Genomic DNA, 15,093 nt, shown 5'->3' with positions numbered 1-15,093 from the left:
TCAGTCTGCAGAGAGCCCGCCTAGAGTAAGATATGGGGAGCCTGCTTTATCTCTGGTTTTGGGTTCTTGTGCGGTATCATTCTGAATTCTAAGAAACAGTGTTATGTTGCAACCTTTCAGCAAAAGTATTTTATGTTTTTAAACAAACTTCTCTATGTGTATGCCAGGAACGTAACAGATAGATAGGATAACAAAAATTAAGATGGAGGAATAAACTCTCTTGCTTCAGAGTATACACCAGCCATTCAAGGATGAGAGTCAGAAGAACACCCCTCCCCCCCGCCAACCACCCATCCCAAGAGGCAGGTAGTTCCATAAATGATTACAACAGGGTTTTCTTGCACCTTTCCTAAAGCGTCTGGTAACAGCCACTATCACAGACTTCTGGTCCAATATGCCTATACATTAGAAGCTTACAGTTTAATACCTGAAACACTGAAAGTCACAGATATGGTCTTTGTTCTTCCACAAAATCATCTTTCCTTTGCCTTGCAAAAAAGGAGTTTCACTCATTTGGATTTATCATCTAAATCACTCGCAGCAAGAAATGTTATAACTCAATTATCTCACAAATACCAAACTTAAATTTTAAAGTTACTGGTCACCTAAATGGACACTATTTATGCACTTTACGTATAAACAGTGAAAACATCTTGTACATCAGTATATTTGCCATTGTAAAGCTTGAATTTTTTCTCAATAAAGCTTTAGAAGCAAACTACATGGGGCTGGACACTTACATTTTTAAAGCAGTATTAACTTAGGAGGGGGAAGTTTAAAGGCAGAAATGGGATTTTAGGCACCCAGTTTCCACTGATTTTCAGTGAGAGCTGTGCACCTCTCATTTGTGCTTTTCAAAATCACCCCATGCAAGAGTTCTGGATAATTTTCCAGTAGGCAAACTCAGACCACTTCTTTCCATGACTGAGGACTATTAATTGTTTTTTAAATGAAGTGCGCTCTCTCTCTCTCTCACACACACACACACACACACACACACACACACACACACACACACACACAGAGAACTCTTCTGGGAAGAGCAACACAGCTTTACAAGGCAATCCTGAACAGAAAAATAGCACAATATCTTGTAATTATAGAGCTGAGATTAAGTGGATTACGGTTTATTTAATATTGATCTGAAAGTATTTAAATCTGCAAGGATCCCAATATTACTAATGTATTTACATTTGTGAATAAGTAAATAAAAAGCCTGTTATTAAAGCCTTCATTAATTCTTATTATATGAGAACTTAAAAACAAATCAGTGTATTGCTGCTTTGTAGAGTCCCAGGGACTCTACTGAAAAACTGGCACTGTATCACAACACATATCAGCAAAAATGACTAACAGGATCTACTTTCAGTAATCTTAAATCACACTGGCAAAATACGGAATTAATGGTTTTGCATAATACCCCAAGTATTTTTATTTTAATCTGTTCCTGATTCATGTCTTATTGTATAAAATATAATTGATTTTTATATCACTTGACATTTATGTGCAATGATAGACTACATTTTTTTCCTTCAACCACAACGTTTAGGCAGCGCTCAAATGTTTATGTTATTACGAAAAGCAATCCAGCAATTTTAATTCTTAGGAGTATGGTGCTTAGGGGTTTTAAAATATCACATTGACGGATAACATTAGAAACTTCATCCTAACCTTAAAATTCTGATATTTTTTATATCTTTATTTAGGGCCAAATTCTTTACTAATGTAAGTGGGCACAGATTCAATAGAATTTTACCCAATTACACTGGCAGAGACTTTGGCTCTTAATTACTAAGGAGCTTTAGGATCATGTCTATGAAATCTGTTCCACAACTTTTTTTTTTAACATAAAAAAAAGATTGTTTTTAAGAATAATTTGCTTTAAGCTATTATTGGGGTCTGAGATTCAGCTCCTTTTAAGAAAAATAATGAAAAAATTCTGTGCCCCAAGTACATTGGTCTAAAAATTTAAAGCAGTCAAGAGACAAAATTATTTAATGTCTATACCCTATTCTTATACAATACATGAAATTAAAGCAATTTATTACTTTATTAGCAGAGGAGTTAAATTGGGTTTCACATGCTGACCCCATTTGTCACTTCTGGCTTTATAACCTCACCATGGAAGTCAATTGTGGTGAAACTTGGCATCAAGGGCCCTTAAGTTGGAAAATGAATAGTTGTGCTTTAAGGGTCTGATCCAAAGTCTATTGATCATAACAGGAGTCTTCCCATTGACTTTAATGGCCTTTGGATCAGGCCTAAAGAACCAATGGTTATTGATTTGTATTACCATGACACCTAGGAGCCCCTGTGCAAAGCACTGTACTAACAGGCTCATCACAAATGTATTTTTAACTGAAGGAGGGAGAGGGGAAATTGACAAAACATTTAACAAATAGCAAAAAAATGTTGTGATACTAAATGCTTTCTCACTACTCAATTATTTATAAAGTAATTCCCAGTGATTAAGAGAACCCGTAGCCTTTAAACACAAAGTTAGGAGTTAGAGGATGATTAACTGCACTTTATTATATCCAGTAATTAGTCTGGGTTAAAACAATGTTCTACCAACTTTACATAGTTGGTCCAGTGTAACAAGAAAATTTGGCCTCAAAGGAATAAATAATTTCTCCCAAATTTCAAAGTCCAAGTGCAATGTCACTGTAGTATGTTATAAATATATTACCAAATCATCATAACAATATTTACAGGAAATTTTTAGGCACAGTACAAAGGGAAAGAGAGGATCAGAGGTATTTTCAGTATTTATTGATATATACAGTACAAGGAATAGCATACCTGATAATCTAAAATGCTGAATCCTAAACCTTTATAGTCTTTTTCTAGTTCAATAACTTTCACATCAGGAGACCACAATGCTAGTTCACCATCTCCTTCCTCTTCAGGATGAAGGTCTACTTCTGGTTTCATCTGAAAAATAAAATATCTGCTGCAAATACTATCCCTATTTTTAGTTCTGGATGGAAGTTTATTCATTCAATATTCCTCCTACATTAATGGTTCATCCAAGATGGAACTCATCTGAAATATTATATATCCTTTTTCTCTAATTCCATTCAGACTAGGGTCCTGATCTTGCAAACACTTATGCATTTACCACAGGAAGTCCCATTGTGACCACTCCCAACAGCAAAGCTAAACATGTCCATCAGGGCCTAACACTGCACACACATACTGAGATGTAATTATATAACGTTAAGGATTATTTCTAATTACACTAATGGCACTAACCTTTTACATGTCAATGGACTTCGGCCATCCCATTAGATGCATAAAAGGAAAAATAAATTTCTCAACACAAGGATTTAACCACCACATAAGGGAAAGCCCATGAAAAGACAGAAGGTCCTGAGGATTTTAAGTATTAGAATCTTAATCAATCCCAAATTGCAACTATGTGAGCACATGACTTTGAAAAAAACTTTTTTTTTCCCCCTTTAACCTTTGAACTCTGGAAGAGAGAGAAACACAAATCCCTCTAAAAATAACTGACTTCACAAGTGTATTTCAAAAAGTTTTGGGGAAAAAATCATCCCTTGTTGTCTAAGATAAAATACAGATTACAAATTTTATTGCTATTGCATCATGTGTTGTAGAGAGAAACAATATTGCAAATGTAAAAGAAAAAAAAGGAAGTCCGCAGGCAAGTAGCATGATCTCTGCGAAGTTTGAATGGAAATTGTCATCAGGAAACTTGAGGACCTTCCATTATTAACATAGCAATCATTTAATTTCAGCTCATTGTGTAAGCACGCAGGTATCACAAACCATCACCACTGGCCCAAAGGGATAAAGAAGCTATAATCACAGACATGGCTTCTTGCTCCCTAGATCAGAAGAAAGTAGAAATATTGTGGAGGTGGATTTAAGGAGCAAGAGAGTCTTTGGGTCATTCAGTCAGTATCAATTGTTGGCAAATGCACTTAACTGGTGTCATACGGATGAAAAATATTCATTAAAAGGCAAAGTCAAGTAGTAAGGAAGAAGGAATTCTATAACAATAGAAGGGACCATTCCAAATGGCACATGGTTCCTCTTTGTGCCTCCACTATTGAACAAAATATCCATAGTACTGGCCAACCTATCTTCCTAGGAAGGCCATCCTACCAAGCAGAATCTAGATCAGGGAGAAGGGGCAACCAGGAATAAATACATTTTATAATGGAAAAATGTTACAAGATTCAACACTTAATTTGGGATTTTTAAGGCTTCTACCATGGAAATAAGTGCTAAGGCTCCTGTTTTCCCAGTTTTGCATAAAAACTTGATTTGCAAGATGGAAGTAATCAGCTAATGGGAGCAAGGCTTAGATTTAGTATAATTCAAAGCTCCTGCTCACCTATTAAGCTGAAGAATGATGTATTTGATGTACATAGTCAGCATGCTAGCTTAGTGATTTACATACCTTGTATTTATAGTACAATGAAGTTTTTAGTAACCTACCTGAGTAAACATTAAAGTTGCGAACATGAAATATCTTTCACTGAAAACACATTACCTAAAATACTGTCATAGCCTAGGAACATGAAAAAGTCAAAGCATCACTCAGAAGCCATGCACCTTCTAGTCAAGTGTTCCTGGGTCTCTGTTGAACACTTTGTGCTTTAGCTTTAAAGAGAAAATGTCACTAAATCAGTTAGATTTGTTATTGTTTAATGAAATATAATTTTCACATGGAGATTCACAGTGTTCTATTTAAGTTCCAGAATATCTCACCATGGTTCATTTCAACCCACCCAAAGACTTGGGCTATTCTGTCACTACTACACTAATTAAAGCCAAGTCCTGCTCTCCTTGAGTTAATGAGTTTGGGACATCCACTACCAAAAGCTACCTTGGCACATTGTATTTATATATGTAAAAGCACAAATGTCACGATGCTCCAAACTTTCCTACCCAATTTCGTGTTCATACTTTAAAAACATGTTGAGTCTCCTAGGAAAGTCATCTGGTGGTGTATGAGGAAGAAAATGGTATCAGAACTCTATGCGTGGCTTGTTCAAACCATTATGTAGATGCAAGGTCAACACTCAGAACTTCTAGTGGTGAAACAGACAAACTATTGCTAAAGGTGGGAGTGTGTCAGGGATCAGCATTGAGCCCTTTCTTGTTTAACCTCATCCTGGATACCCCCACAAGGAACATACAGAAGGAAACACCTTGGTGCGTGTTGTCTGCAGATTATATCATTCTATACACTAAGAAAAATAGTCTACAAGAGGATCTTGATAAAATGAGAGATGTGTTGGAGAGACAGGGGCACAAAATAAGCAGAGAAAGAGAACATGGTATGTAATTTCAATTATATGAACACTGTAGAATTATCCTTCAAACTAGACACGCAGTCAATACTGAAAATGCAGTTTCAAGTATTGGGGGTCCAGAACCTGAGAAAATAGAGGATTAAATAAGAGAGTGAGGATAATGAATGCTTGGCTCAAAAGGAAAGAGGTAAGTAGTGTAGGGTGTGAAAGGAAGATACAAGTAAGCGTAAAAGGAGAAGTCTGTAAAACTGTGGTTCATCCAGTTTTCAAGTCTGCTGCTGAGTGTTGGGTAACAAAGAAGAAACATGAGCAAATGATGTTGCACAGAAATACGAATTTGGAGATAGACAAGTGGTGTAAGCAAGAGAGACCAGATGAGGAATGTGTATGCTAGAGATATGCTCAGAGTAACACCCCCAAAATGCAAAAAAACATGAGTACAGGCTCAAATGGCATGAGCATATAAACCACAGTCCTGCAAACTGTGAGTAAGAGACCCCAATATACCAAGACTAAATGAAAAAGAGAAAGGCCAGCCCAAGGAGTGGTAGGATGGCATAAAGGAAGACATGTTAGCATGTGGTGTGATAGAGCATACGTAGGGCCCTACCAAATTCAGTCAATTTTGGTCAATTTCACAGTCATAGGATTTAAAAAATAATAAATGTCACTGTTTTAGATACTAAAACCTGAAATTTCACAGTGTTGTAACAGTGGGGCCCACAACCCAAAAGGGGGCAATGGTGGGGGAGGTGTCGCAAGGCTATTGTAGTGGGGGAGGGGTGTCGCAATGTTGCCACCCTTACATCTGTGCTATTGCTGGGGATGGCGGTGCTGCCTTCAGAGCTGGGCAGCTGGAGAACACTTTTGTGGGTGGACAGGGCCAGCCTTATGGGCAACCACCCAGGGCACCATGGTGGGGGCAGGTTTCCGTGGTCACACACCCACCTACACACACCCACAGACAGCCCAAGACCCCTTTAATCCCCGAGTGCTGGACCCGGAGCTAGGGAGGGGGAGGGGAAGGGGCTGAGGGCACCCTGGCTCAGGGCTCCTACCATACGCCACACTTCAGCTGCAGGTCCTGGCCGGGTTGGTGAGAGACAGGACTTCCTCTTCCCCTGCAGGGGCCCTTCCCAAGGCTGGTTCAGATCCATCTCCAGGAACCTCCCCTGGCTGCAGAAAGTTCTGCAGCTACTGGCTGGGACCCCATCTCCAAAGGCCGCGCCGCTGCCAGCAGCAGGGCAGAAATAAGGCTGGCATGATATGGTATTGCCATCTTTACTTCTGCGCTGTTGCTGCCTGTGGCACTGCCTTCAGAGCTGGGTGGCCGGCATCCACCACTCTCCAACTGCCCAGCTCCAAAGGCAACGCAGAAGTAAAGGTGGCAATACTGTGACCCCTTTACAATAGCCTTGTGACCCTCCTGCAAACTCCCTTTTGGGCTGGGGCCCCCAGTTTGAGATATGCTGGTCTCCCCCGTGAAATCTGTATAGTATAGGATAAAAGTACACAAAAAACCAGATTTCACGGGGGAGACCAGATTTCACAGTCCATGACGCATTTTTCACAACCGTGAATTTGGTAGGGCCCTAAGTATATGGCACTGAACAGAACACTTTGGAGGGAGAGAACTCACAGAGTGGAAACCATTTGATGGGATTAATGCAAGGAAGAAGAAAGAAAAGGATTCTGAAAGGTGTTTGAAAAACCACAGATGACATCGGACATAGCAAAGCGATTTGAACAAATCAACAACTTCTGACAAATCAAACAATCAGTGCTGAATCCTATCATCTGGTTGTATTATGATATCAGAGCTGTGTTGTTTATCTTACTGGGATTGGAAACAGATGTTATCTTTCATGTTTCCAACAACACCAAGCACATGGATAACCCTCAGGACAAAATACAATGAGCTTTTGTTAAAGATTCGAAGTGATGACCCTACATAATTACAAAGTAAATCCCTCTTACTGAGCTGGTTTCTCATGTCTTTTAACCTGCTTGGCATTTCCATGTGAAACAGAGATGTGATGTAAAGACCATTTTGCAAGACAGTTGGGTACAAAGAGCTGATGTACATATCCACGCAAATGGATTTCAGACATTTTTGTTTTAAAGAGCTGAAATTGGTTGAAGCAAACAAGAGGGAAGCCAAAAAAACACTGTCTTTAGAAAGTTAGTGAACTTCTGTCCAACTGAGCTAAACAATCTCTTAGCGCTACCTTTGGCTCCGGAGACGAAACCTCGATGGTGCTGAGCTCATCCACAAAGGATTCGCCACCATCGTCAAACAGGCGCCGACAACAAACCAGAGTGAACGGAGGCGGCACTTCTTTCAGAAAAGAAACTGCCTCACGGCGGGATTTTCCATAAAGCTGAACTCCATTTACCTAGGCAGAAAAGAGAAAACATGCACCACCATTCAGATATTTAAAAGGATATTGATCAGGTTCTGCAATAAAAATATTCTCTTGTTTACTTTAAACCATTACATTATATGCAATAATTGTCCTCCCCAACTGTATAAAGGTCTAATTTCACTGAGGGATTCCAGTGAAGCTTGAGTGGTTTAGTTAATGTACCCCCTAAAATATACATAAATTACTGTAAGACTGTTATTCCATCTCCGGATTCTGGTGACTTTATTGTTATTACATAATGGTGATCCATGTCTTCTGTTTTATTCAGCTTCCCTTCATTTATTTCCTGCCCTCTGTGTTTCTAGTCCCAACACCTCCTACAGCAGGCATTTTGGTCTTAATCCCTTCATCATGGTAGTCATTCTTTCTGGGCTCCTTCCAGGTAAGTTATTCACAGCCTCCCACAATGCACAGACAGGAAAACTGATTTCAGCAGTACTTGACTTTAGTTTAAAGTGCTTTTAGAATTAGTCCTAATGTCAGAACGCTTTATTTATTAAGCACTTTTCAGTGCCTGTATAAACTGCTGGCTTGACAACCCACATCACTGAAGTGCTCTTTTCATCAACAGGCATCCCACTGGCAATGCAAACTCCTGCCCACTGTCCCACCCATGTGCCCAAATTACATTCTACGTGGGCCAGATTGAGAGTGTTATTCATTCTCCATGTCCCAGTCAATCCATGGTTTCTCTGCCAAGTCTGCCAACAAGGATACCAGTTAGGATCAATGATGAAGCCAAAGTAGAGCTGGTTGGAAATCCCAAAACATTCTGGAGAGGCAATTGGTGTGTTGGCATCAAAAAATAGAGTTTGAGGAAATATTTCACCAACAATTCAAGATCTGGATGATTTTGAGCTGTTCTAAATCAAATGCACCAAGTCCAAACTTCAACAATTGTTGCAGGCTTTAAAAATATAGTCAAATGGATGAAATGAACTAGATCCTTGAGAGAATATACACAAATGCTTTACACAATAAAAAGAAAAAGCAATTACAATAAGCAATTCAGCAGAAAGTCCTGACAAGTTAAGCCTGATCATCCCATAAACTTTAGCTGCTCAGTGATAACGGAAGACCACAAGGCAATCGCTAATGATTTTTACAACCACAGATGGTGGTTATGTAAAATAATATTCCCTTCAAAGTGGCTTACTGCAATAATACTCTTTCCCCCCCCTCTTTTTTAAGAAACCTAAATATGATGAGTTTTCCACCCTCTCTCAACTTAACAGTTGGTAGTGTCCACACAAAGAACGTATCTAGGTGTTACACTTGGTTGCACTGTAAAAATATTACATATACAAAGAATGCAGAATTTCACCAAGTGTCAATGGCCTGACAAAACACCCTGATTCTACAGCTATCAAGTAGTGCATATGTCTACTGAAGTCAATATCTGCCCAATGTCATTTCCAGTATCTCCATCCCTGTGGATGTGATTTAGGTTGGTTTGGTTAAGATTACATGCCCCATACTATATCATATACCTATCTTCCAGAGTCATCACTTTTCCTTAGATAAGATCAATTCTTCCTCTTTTGCTTTGTGTTTATGTAGTTTAAATATGAGTTATGCTGTTTAAGAACCTACCATTTTCCTCTCAACTTTGTAACACAATTGAGGAGATAATCTAGAGCAGGGTTTTTGCACCGCAACCCCCTTCTGACAACAAAAATTACAACATGACCCCAGCAGCAAGGAACAAAGCTTGAGTCCACTCAAGTCCCGCCGCCCCAGCTGGGGTGGGGGTGGAGAGGGGCGAAGCCAAAGCTCAAGGGCTTCAGACCCAGGCAGACTGCCTGTAATCTGAGCCCTGCCACCCAGGGCTGAAGCCCTCGGGCTTCGGCCCCAGGTGATGGGGCTCAGGCTTCGGCTTTGGCCTTGGCAAGTCTACCACCAACCCTGGTGACCCCATTAAAACAGGGTCGTAACCCGCTTTGGGGTCCCGACCCAGTTTGAGAACCGCTGATCTAGAGTTATACAGTCAGCAGAGCTTGTCAGGAAATTTTCCCACAAAATATATTTTATTGGGAAACGCTGATTTACAAAACAAGCTGGTCACAGAAGCATCTCTGTTTCAACAAAACTTTCATCACAAAGGTTTCTCAGCTCAAGAGAGAGACTGAGAGACATGCCTCAGAATAGCCAATGGCATACTGACAAAGGCACTCAGCTGGGACATGGAAGACCCAGGTTCAAGTCCCTACTCTGCCCTATTCAGAGCAGGGACTTGAATCTGAGGCTCTCCTATCCCAGGTGAATGTCCTAACTATGAGGCAATGGAGTCAATGTCTTTATCTTGGCCTAACAATTATTTATATGAAGCAGAACAATTTCAACAGGAGAGAGACAGATACACGCAGACCTAGAGTTATGTCTACATTACAGCAGCGTGTAGAGTACAGACGCTGCACGGTCAACTAGCACAGTGTAGCAGTAGGCAGTGCAGTAAGTAGCAATGTAGACAGGAGGCACTGCTTAGGCAAATAGTGTGCTCTACATGCCTGAACCTTAAGGGTGTATACCCTACTTGGCTCTTTAGATGCCTAAGCAGTGCCTCCCACGTCTGCACTGTCATTTTTAGCAATGTAGTGTCCTGCTTCTAGAGCCTTTCCCTGCTGTATGGAGCTACATGTGTAATGCCAGGACTTTACATGCTGTCATAAGCATAGGCATCACCTAACTCTATGGTGCTGTTCGGCAAAAACTCATGAGAAAGGCCTCGTTTTCGTTCCACATCAGAACGAAACTGCAAGTCAAAACCTTGACGTTTGTTGTGAACTGGAATTCTTGTTTTCTTGCCCTCTAAAACGGCAGATGTTTTCAACGAGCTCTAGGAACTGTAATCCAGCATTGCCGTGACTGCTGAGCTATTAGGCTAAACCGTTAATTAATTATTTAAACAAAAATATCAGTGCAAAGTTGTTGTTTTTTTAAAATGCATTTGGAGTGCTAGTGTGGTGGGAAGTTATCATCTCTCAGCGTTCTGTGATTGATGACAAGGGCTACTCTATGTCCACCAGCAGACTTGGGGACTCCCTCGCTGCTCTCTTATAGCTGCTGGAGATCAATCTCTAAGCAGGAAGGGTGCCAGATGCCCCATCCACTGATCACTCCATACTAGCCATTCCACCGAATGACAGTAATGGAGGTTTTAGAACAAAATGGATTGGGAGAGTGACAAGGAGGCAATGGACACCAGGAAAACAAACACAAGAAAATCAGTTAAAACAGGAATTTTTTGTAAGCAGTCTGTATCAAGCAGACCTTTATAAATGTTTAAACTTGCTATACATTTAAAAATGTATCTCCCTCATTAATTATTAATCCAAACTATCTCCAGTTGTTATATCAGCACCTGTGTAATGCTGTTCGCTTTAGTTAAGGGACTGTCATAATTTCCATTACAAGCCCCTATTTAAGAGGATTTATAGCTTGGCTGTAAAAACATGCTCTAGGCTGAAATTTGGCATATATAGTTTTAGCCCTAGAGCACAGTTTTGTTTCAGCTGTTTTTTAAGCTACGGGGGGAGGGCGGGGGGTTAAAAATTATAAAATTCACTAGCGCTGGACATACTTGTGGACTTGTATAAATTGAAACAATTTTTCTTTATTATTTATGCAATAAAATTTTTCCAGAGTGTGGATTTTTTTGCTTTTAGTATTCAAATTTTTGTTTAATGGCCAAGATATTTAAATAACACTTTCAACATTCCATTAACCCTGTCATGTGGAAATCCAGATTTCCTCTGTTAAGCAATAATACAAGAACATGCATTAGTTCTCAGTGATACAAGTAGGCGTTTTTGGTGCTAAAGGGTTAATAATAACCAGAGCCCAGGCCACCTGAGCCCTGGACCAAAGATGAACTAATCTAGCAAAGACCCTGATCCTTTTCTCACTGAAGTCAGTGGGTCTTTGTTCTTTGCTGCCACTAGGAGCAGGTCCAGTAAAGCTCAATTTAAGAAGTCTATTACTCTCACCCCTACACGTCACCACCCTACATAGAGTTAATTTTTTTCCATGTCTTAATAAAGAAACAGCAAAAAAATCAATTGAAAAAAATTACTATTTTATCCTTGATATCCTGCCATTAAAAATATTTATATGTATTTCTCCAAAGTAAACAGGTTCTTATTCTGGTCTGATCACACCAAAGCAGCACAAGCCCACACCCCAATACCTACTCTGTGAAGATTAATCATTAACACACTCTGCTTGCTCATACACACAAGTTTTGTCTTTGAATTCAATATCCAAGTTCCAGAGAGTGAAAGGAACAACACAAACCATCACTGCAATGTGACTGGGTGCTTGTAGGGTTTTGGGGGGTGGTTAATATTCAGAAAGAGAGATTACCAACCACAGAAATGCAAAAGTTAACTATTCAAAGGGCTTTTACCAGAGGATCGACCCTGCGGCAATCGATGCATCGGCGGTCGATTTAGCGGGTCTAGTGAAGACCCGCTAAATCGACCGCCAATCACTCTCCCGTCGACTCCTGTACTCCACCTGCTAGAGAAGAATAAGGGGAGTCAACGGAAGAGTGTCTCCCGTCGACGTTGCGTAGTGTGGCCCCCACTGTAAATAGATCTAAGGTAGGTCGATTTGAGTTATGCTATTCACGTAACTCAAATTGTGTAGCTTAGATCGACTTTTCGACAAGGCCAAAGACTCTTAATTCAGGTACCATAGATTAAAAAGTATGCCGAATACAAACATCATCATTGCACTCATCTCCTTAGTATCTGAGCACTTCACAAATAATTACATAAACCTGACAAGACCCTTGGCAAGGTAGAGCAGCATTATTTTCCCATTTACCAACAGCAAGACTAAGGCACAAAACAATGTACTGACTTGTCCCTAATCTTACAGGAAGCCTGTGGCAGAGCCAGAATAGTACAGAACCCAGCTTTTCTGACTCCTAGCCCCATGCTCCTCCTACCCATTGACTGTTTAAAAGATACTACTGTGCACATGCATTAGCCAACCTAAAATGCCATAAAAGCATATTTTTAAAGAGTCTGAGCAGAAAGAACAACACTTCATTTCTAGTTCTGTGGACTTTACCTCTAGAAGTTCATCCTCCAGTTGCAGTAGGCCAAGCATAGCAATTGGACCATCTGGAGCAATTGAAGATATGTAGTGATGTCCATCAAATGTATCAAGTTCAACTCCTAATCTCAAAGTGTGGAGAGGCAATAGCTGCAAAAAATAAGCAGTGCCTATGTTTACAAACATGTATTCCTATATGTAACAAATGCATTCAACTTTCAATAACTGACCAATTCAAATTAAACTAGCTGCACATTAGCATATTTAAATCCTAACTCTGACATAACTAGTGTTGCATCACACAAATTTTGTTAATTTTTCTATTCAGTTAGATTGCTGTTTTTTCCTTGCACAGTCTGTCTTTTGGAAAAACGTACATCACTATCTTCTTCTCAAAAATATCACTACAGTGATGAACTGGAAAAAAAAAAAAAAAACAGAAGAGAGGTGGATGTATAAGACTGCCCCTAAAAAGAGCACCTGACATCTATCCTCTGTCTAAAACTTGAGTTACTCTCCACTAAAGGCATATCCAAAAGAGGAAGATCTTACTTGTGACAGCTTCAGCGTAAAGGCACCTGTATTCCCCCTCCATGGTTAATCAAGGGCACTCTCTTTAGGCTTACAGCTCCCAGTCATCACCTCTCTTAGGCAGAGACCTATGTCCCACTCCCTCTTGATCAGGGATTTTAAGGCTATACAGCTCCTTGCACCTTCCACTGTGATATGCCCAGCAAGTCAGATTGCCTAAAAAGGCTAGCATCTGTGCTTTGCTTTCTACGGACAGTTTACTGCCCAAAGTTGTAAGTCACCATACAACTTTTAAGCAATCACATTTATTCATAAGGTAAAAGCATTACAGAGAAAACATTAAAAACAATAAAAGTTCTTACACATATGCTAAAAAAATTATGAGGTCACCCAACTCCAGCCTAGAGCTCTGATAGGTTTTAGTCCTTCAAAACCAACCACTAGGTTTCCCCGATACAAGTTCATATCTGTCTTGAAGCCAGAACCAAAATCCAGGCTGGGTAGATCTGCTATTTCTTTCTACAGCTTGGCCCTTTGGTCTTGGCATGCCGTAACAGGTAATCAGCAGACAAGACCCTTGCCTCAGAGCATAGCTTCATAACTCTAGGTTTTTGCATAACCAGAGTTGGAGAATTTGCATTAACCTCTCCTGAGGTATTCCCCAGGAAATCCATGTAACACTTATTGTCCCAAAAGTCTATACTTGTCTGACATATTTTCAGTACAGTCTTTTGAACTTCCAGGTTTTATGTCAGTCACATCTCTCCCCCTAAAGAGATGACATACAATCCCAGTCCACAATAGTACATAAACTTAATAAAGTCTTTCAAGGGTATTGCAGGAAATTGCCACATCTGTCACAGGATCATAATCACTATTTTAGAGGAAGCCAATAAAACCTAACCATACAATCAGTCATCTCATTTCTTGATGACATTTCTATCAGGCTTTGGTGCAGGGAACATCTCTCTGAAGCATCTTTTGCAAATAGTTGCTATCACTTGTATCCATATTTCCACAAGAAATTTCATTGATTTTGTGCTGGCCATTTTCCTAGGGACAACCTCAACACTGTATTCCTCTCTAGTAAAACTCCACATAGCAAATATCTGCGACCATTAGGAAAACTTTCTGAGCAGGCTAGCTGAGGCTCAATCCAGACAAGCTAGCAGGCTGTGAAGAAACAAAGAAGATAGCAGAGATAATATCTGTTCCCTTGATTTAGGAACTCTGCCTGGCTTCTATCACTCAAGTTCACAACTTGGTGATCTTGCTGGTACCCAGCTGCTTCTGGACAGATGCCCATTTAGGCTCTGATACTGCAGTCAATGTGACTCCGTACAGTAGTAAGAGTCCATACTTGCAAACCCCGTACGGCATTAGGACCTTACCGAGCAAAAAGTTTCTTGTAGTCAGTGTGACACTCTGCTCCATAGTCTGCACCGGTTTCCAGGTATTATTCAAGGTGCCACTCTTGCTTCTCTCCAACTCCTATCCTAACAGCTGGCATCAGCTAAAGCACTGAAGCCAGCAGCCCCCAGATTTAGAAGTGAGCGGCCCTAGATTCTTGAAAGTCATGCTCCCCACTTGCCCGACAGAGTCTGAGGAGATTTAGGACACTCTACGTGATCTATTTTCCTATGTGGGGTTTTTTGGTTTTGGGTTTTTCTTCTTTCAGAAAAGGCGTGTGAAGGAATTCAGACCCAGTATACTTAAGCAGCACTGGCAGCAAGTGGCAGTATTTCTCCAAGAGGTGAGCTAGAGCCAACGCTGGAACTCACCCATAT

At 40.2% G+C, this 15,093-nt stretch overlaps 1 protein-coding gene across 8 annotated transcripts in view; it reads right to left on the bottom strand.

The window, feature by feature from the left end:
- Positions 1 to 15,093, bottom strand: part of PATJ (PATJ crumbs cell polarity complex component) — a 212,504-nt gene that overhangs the window by 154,236 nt on the left and 43,175 nt on the right. For all 8 annotated transcript variants that reach the window (XM_065555402.1, XM_065555403.1, XM_065555408.1 and 5 more), the window contains 3 exons: positions 12,791 to 12,925; positions 7,517 to 7,684; positions 2,803 to 2,934 (listed from right to left, as the gene is read on the bottom strand). In XM_065555402.1, the coding sequence (XP_065411474.1) occupies positions 2,803 to 2,934; positions 7,517 to 7,684; positions 12,791 to 12,925 (435 nt within the window). The remainder of the gene's footprint in view (positions 1 to 2,802; positions 2,935 to 7,516; positions 7,685 to 12,790; positions 12,926 to 15,093) is intronic.

Source organism: Chrysemys picta, chromosome 8 (assembly GCF_011386835.1).
Source record: "Chrysemys picta bellii isolate R12L10 chromosome 8, ASM1138683v2, whole genome shotgun sequence".
Classification (NCBI taxonomy): Eukaryota; Metazoa; Chordata; order Testudines; family Emydidae; genus Chrysemys; species Chrysemys picta.
The sequence above is the reverse complement of the archived record's forward strand: the minus strand, read 5'-3'. Positions and strand labels throughout refer to the sequence as shown.